Source organism: Mytilus trossulus, chromosome 4, assembly GCF_036588685.1.
Source record: "Mytilus trossulus isolate FHL-02 chromosome 4, PNRI_Mtr1.1.1.hap1, whole genome shotgun sequence".
Lineage (NCBI taxonomy): Eukaryota > Metazoa > Mollusca > Bivalvia > Mytilida > Mytilidae > Mytilus > Mytilus trossulus.
The window spans coordinates 88164907-88171313 of record NC_086376.1 but is presented as its reverse complement, the minus strand read 5'-3'; the positions used below and the strand labels follow the sequence as shown (position 1 = coordinate 88171313).

General features: G+C 32.9%; 1 protein-coding gene across 1 annotated transcript in view; it reads left to right on the top strand.

Annotated features, from left to right (window-relative positions):
* Positions 1-5223: 5223 nt before the first annotated feature.
* Positions 5224-6407, top strand: part of LOC134716885 (fibrillin-1-like) — a 138330-nt gene continuing 137146 nt past the window's right edge. Inside the window, exon 1 of the mRNA XM_063579901.1 lies at positions 5224-5888. Within this exon, the coding sequence (XP_063435971.1) occupies positions 5752-5888 (137 nt within the window). The 5' untranslated portion in view covers positions 5224-5751. The remainder of the gene's footprint in view (positions 5889-6407) is intronic.

Below are 6407 nucleotides of genomic sequence, written 5' to 3'. Positions count from 1 at the left end.
TTTCATACTTTTGAGTGATTCATGACCATCCTGCGTTAAATTCTCCGTCGATACATTTACAAATTTGTACATTTACAAACTATTCAAAAGTTCTGACTCCCTCAAACCAAGTTTAACTTGGTTACTTTTGGCTTTTAATATTCTTCTTTGGAGGGGATCCCTTTTTTCATACAACTCTTAAGCATTCAAAATTTATAAATTAACCATTAGCTTTCAAATTATTGTGTTTTAGCAGTCATAATTAAGGTAGTTCAAGAAAAAGACATCGAACGCAGCAAATTTAGAAGTTGTATTTTCCTGTAGAATGAATCTATACTTGCAGTATGTTTTTATCCATCATCATTTCAAATGAAGGCTTCTTTTTAACACATAACTAAAACGAACAAATACCTATTCATATGAAAATAATGTGATGTGGTATGCTTGTCAATGAGACAACTATCCACCAAAAATCAAATCTTGTGGATGTTAACAATTATAGGAACTGTACGACCTTCAACAATGATAAAAACCTACATCGTATTGACGGTTATAAAAGATCCTGACAGGAAAAGCAGGGAACGCATCAATTTAGAAAACCATCGGACTAATTTATAACAAAATAAATTACGAAAAAACAAATATGACACACATAAACCAAGGACAATTTCCAACTTCTGACAACAATCATTTTTGTGATTTTACTTTTTCTGAACGGCAGACTCCTGACTTGGGAGATGCACGTATATAATGAGGCGGTGTTAAACATGTGTATGTGAGCGCTCAACCCTCGGTCTTACTTGGAGAAAGTAATTTCAAAGCACAACTTAAGAATAAAATAGAAAAATAAGTTGAAATGAATTTAACTCATCATTTCGATGAACTGTTCAAAACCAAATGGAATCTCTGTGTGCCAAAAATGTTGGAAAAGGCTACATGTACGGATTGAGTGTTTAGTCCTAGAGGCATGATTTTTTTATTAGTTGTTAGTGGCTTTGAACTAGCTGGTAGATAACTGCGAGTACTCTCAGATCTGTTCATTGTGTCATGATGTATAAGTACCCGGCCACGTCCACTTGTATTGTTTGTCTATCTGATGAGTTAAGCCTTTTTCAACTGATTTTTATAGTTCGTTCTTATGTTGTACTGTTATACCACTGTCCCAGGTTAGGGGAGCGTTGGGATCCCGCTAACATGTTTAACCCCGCCACATTATTTATGTATGTGCCTGTCCCAAGTCAGGAGCCTGTAATTCAGTGGTTGTCGTTTGTTTATGTATTACATATTTGTTTTTCTTTCATTTTTTTAAAATAAATAAGGCCGTTAGTTTTCTCGTTTGAATTGTTTTGCATTGTCTTATCGGGGCCTTTTATAGCTGACTATTAGGTATGGGCTTTGCTCATGGTTGAAGGCCGTACGGTGACCTATAGTTGTTATGTTTGTGTCATTTTGGTCTTTTATGGATAGTTGTCTCATTGGCAATCATACAACATCTCCTTTTTTATATGTGACTGTCGCTAAATTAATCTTTTTTAGCTCACCTGGCCCGAAGTTTTCTAAAAATAGAACATAGGGGTAAAATGCAGTTTTTGGCTTATAACTCAAAAACCAAAGCATTTAGAGCAAATCTGACATGGGGTAAAAATATTTATCAGGTCAAGATCTATCTGCCCTGAAATTTTCAGATGAATCGGTCAATCGGTTGTTGGGTTGCTGCCCCTGAATTGGTAATTTTGAAGAAATTTTGCTGTTTTTGGTTATTATCTTGAATATTATTATAGTTAGAGATAAACTGTAAACAGCAATAATGTTCAGCAAAGTAAGATCTACAAATAAGTCAACATGACCAAAATGGTCAGTTGACCCGTTTAGGAGTTATTGCCCTTTATAGTCAATTTTTAACCATTTTTCGTAAATTAAAGTAATCTTTTACAAAAATCTTCTCCTCTGAAACTACTTGGCCAAATTAATCCAAACTTGGCCACAATCATCTTTGGGGTATTTAGTTTAAAAAATGTGTGGCGTGACCTGGTCAACCAACCAAGATGGCCGCCACCGCTAAAAATAGAACATAGGGGTAAAATGCAGTTTTTGGCTTATAACTCAAAAACCAAAGCATTTTGAGGAAATCTGACATGGGATAAAAATGTTTATCAGGTCAAGAACTATCTGCCCTGAAATTTTCAGATGAATCGGTCAATCGGTTGTTGGGTTGCTGCCCCTGAATTGGTAATTTTGAGGAAATTTTGCTGTTTTTGGTTATTATCTTGAATATTATTATAGATAGAGATAAATTGTAAACAGCAATAATGTTCAGCAAAGTAAGATCTACAAATAAGTCAACATGATCGAAATGGTCAGTTGACCCGTTTAGGAGTTATTGCCCTTTATAGTCAATCTTTAACCATTTTTCATAAATCTAAGTAATCTTTTACAAAATCTCCACTGAAACTACTAGGCCACAATCATCTTTGGGGTATCTAGTTTGAAAAATGTGTCCGATGACCTGGCCATTCAACCAAGATGGCCGCCACGGCTAAAAATAGAACATAGGGGTAAAATGCAGTTTTTTGCTTATAACTATGAAACCAAAGCATCTAGAGCAAATCTGACCAGAAGTTAAATTGTTAATCAAGTCAATATCTATCTGCCCTGAATTTTTCAGATGAATTGGACAACTGGTTGTTGGGTTGCTGCCCTCCAATTGGTAATTTTTAAAGAAATTTTGCCGTTTTTGGTTATCTTGAATACTATTATAGATAGCGATAAACTGTAAACAGCAATAATGTTCAGCAAAGTAAGATCTACAAATAAGTCAACATGACCTAAATGGTCAATTGACCCCTTAAGGAGTTATTGCCCTTTATAGTCAATTTTTAACAATTTTCATTAATTTGGTAAATTTATGTAAATTTTTACCAAATATAGTTCTCTGTTACTAATGGGCAAAGTTCATGATAGATATAATTGTAAGAAGCAAAATCGTTCAGCAAAGTAAGAACTTCAAACACATCACCATCACCAAAATACAATTTTGTCATGAATCCATTTGTGTCCTTTGTTTAATATGCACATAGACCAAGGTGAGCGACACAGGCTCTTTAGAGCCTCTAGTTTTTTTAAATACCATACCATACTGGGCTACATATTGCGAACAGTAGATAAATAACTTATCAAAGTTAAATTTACAGTTGCCGTAATCTCATTCTTCTTTTCTTTTGTGCAAAACAAATGCCTCGTCACCAAGTGAGTCTATACATAAATTACCAGATTTTTTTATTCAGCAACATGGCAGTGCTTTCATCTGGAACACCGTTTCGGGTTTTTTTAGTTTTATCTGTAATGTTTATTATACTGCTGCTTGATTTTTTTTCATAATTTTTCCTATGCTTAAAGCAGAGATATATATATACACATTATCCGAGAAATCTTACTCCGAATGTTAGTACACATGGCTTGTTGTTTTCTCCTGTACAGTTTGGTAGGTACAAGTATAATTCTATTTGAAAATAAGACGCGTCTAGATTGTATGAAATAAAATTTGAGAAAACTACATGTACTTCCAAGTTCAAAAGACTGCGTACCATTTATACGGACCCCCTTAAGTTGTGCGCACAAGATTAAACAAGAACTATCTTTAAAAAAGATATCCGACGCATTATTTGAGTATATGATAACGTTCTCTCTGTTTGTGTTCAGTATTCGGTCCTCATATCTTTCTGTTTACATTCACCAAAACCCCGCGGAAATCTCACATGCGTATGTGCGTTCTAAAAGTTATGTACGTTCGTACAACAACGTTTACATTAAAAATTATATAATTGTCCCGAATAAACAGCTGTCATAGATGCAGAGCTATTAGAGAAACAATTGTTTTAATAAAAATATAAATCTTGGTTAAATCTTGTCCAATCACAGAAAGGATTTTCGAGCATGCGTATTCTGATGCCATAGTTAAGCGTCCTTCATTGAAGTTCAAAGGGCACAAACCGAAACTATACCGACTACGTCGGAATAAGTTGTGCGCTCAAGTTTTAAAATAGTGCGCTCAAGTTTAAAAGTTGTGCACACAAGATTAAAAAAAGTTGTGCGCACAAGTTCAAAAAAGTTGTAGCGCACAAGTTCAAAAAAGTTGTGCACACAAGTTTTAAAAAGTTGTGCGCACAAGATTTAAAGTCGCGCGTACAAATATTTTTTATTTCATCTTTGGCACTTAGGGTCTCCGTACATTTAGGTTACCGCAAAATGTGGACTACTTACTTTTCCAACACACAAAAATGTCATATATCTTATACATGTAAGTGTAACATTAGTAAAACAAAAGATGATTTATCCACTTTCTCGGATTTACATTTGAAGAACAGTACTGTAATCAAATATAAGCATAAAACATCTGTCTAAAGAGTAGTAATGACTTTTTTTTTTTATATTTACGGTACATCGGAAGTTTTCTATTTGTATACATTACCATGAGAAATACTCTTCAATCTGATTCTGATTCATGAATTTTTTTATATTTGGCGTAATTGACTGGAGAATTATTTTTGGCAGTCTGTATGCAATTTCAAAACAAACAGAAAAAAGCAAAAACTATTTAGAAACATCACACCTGTCTTCAGACGTTGCTTATTTGAACCGATAATTTCTTTGATATATAAAAAGTTAAACCCATCTGTTTATTTTTCATTAGAGAATTCATTTGTTAAATTTACTTTTCACATTTGATTTAGAAAAGTTGACACCAATTTGTACGTGTTATAAAGTAGCTTTTAATAAGTCGACGAACCATGTATGAGATGATACCGGTTTCTTTTATTCTTTAAATTGAAGACGGTATTTAACGATAACTGGTCAAGACTTTATTACTTTAAATAGTGACATTTTATGATACTACAATAAAGTATTCCTTTGTGTTTTAAACTTTTATATTCTGATTTAACTTCATGATTACGATATACAATGTGAGAATAATGTGGACGGTTACTCCATATATTATATGAAATGATTGTAAATTTGTAACGTTTTTGTTAAAAATATTTGATGAACCTATGTGATTTATTTTCTGTACGAAACAGTTACTTTAATAAATTAACTTCTAATCCTAACATGTAATTAAATTCACATTGAAATCGTCCACCTGAATCTTCATAAATAAGAAATATAGGTTTATCTACTTTACAGCGAGTTCCCGTAGTGATTATAACTTTACTTTCCCCTCTACTGTAAGATTAAACGTAACACTCAGAGCGTCGTGACTTACAACTTCTCGCTACCATCAAAATTGAGAGGGTTGTGATTAAAAATTGTCGATGAGAAAAAAAGAAATTATTTGGAGATCAGTGAGAGTATGGGAACGGAAATACCTACGTTGGTAGTAAGAATCTTAATATAAGTTACTGTTTGGTCGTATTATCAGTGAACAGTAGTTGAAAGTACTCAATTTATCTGAACCTAAGGATAATGAAGGGTAGAGATAAATAGAAAGGGATATATATTTTGATACTGTAATCTAATCAACATCCTCAATGACAGTTGGAATATATCGTGCATTGTGAAAAAAATATACAAAAAAAAGCAAACAAAATTTGAACGTTTGAATATTAATGTGTTTCGACTTCCGAAATGATATAATCAAGAGAGCTATTCGATTTCAACACATACGATTGTCGATAGGAGAACTAGTGTAAATAAAGAATTTAAACAGTATTTTAAATGTTGAATGGAGGTTTAAATTGTTATAAGAAAAATACCGTTCTTTTGTAATTCCTAAAAATGTGCAATATTTTGGAATTGTCTTTCATATTTCTTGCATTTTTCTGTGATATTATTCATTCCTGGAACGAACGTGGCTTGCAGAGAGACGAAAGATATAGCTGGCAGCGGGATGATCCCAATTCCAGACTGCGGGGGTAGGTCTATTATATAATTTTGATCTTTTGTATAAAATACGGGGTAGGTCTATTTTATAATTTTGATCTTTTGTATAAAATACAGGGTAGGCCTATTTCATAATTTTGATCCTTTGTATAAAATACGAGGTAGGTCTATTTTATAATTTTTGATCCTTTGTATGAAATACGGAGGAGAGTAGGCCTTTTTTTGTAATTTTGATCCTTTGTATAAAATTCGGGGTAGGTCTTTTTTTATAATTTTGATCCTTTGTATAAAATACGGGGTATAGGTCCTTTTACTCTTTCTTGCATTTTGGAATCTTTTAATTTTACATTTCATCTTTGCGTGATTATAACTGTCATGTTTAAAGTACATCGTCAGTCGCACCATGCAATTTTTGTGTTTGTTGAAATGTTTTAAGTGTGCTTCTTACAGTACAAAACGCACCATGAAAGCGTACTATAGAAATTAAAGTAACTTGTTTAACATCATATTTTGACAGGAAAAAGACATATTGCCACTTTTTGAGATAAAGT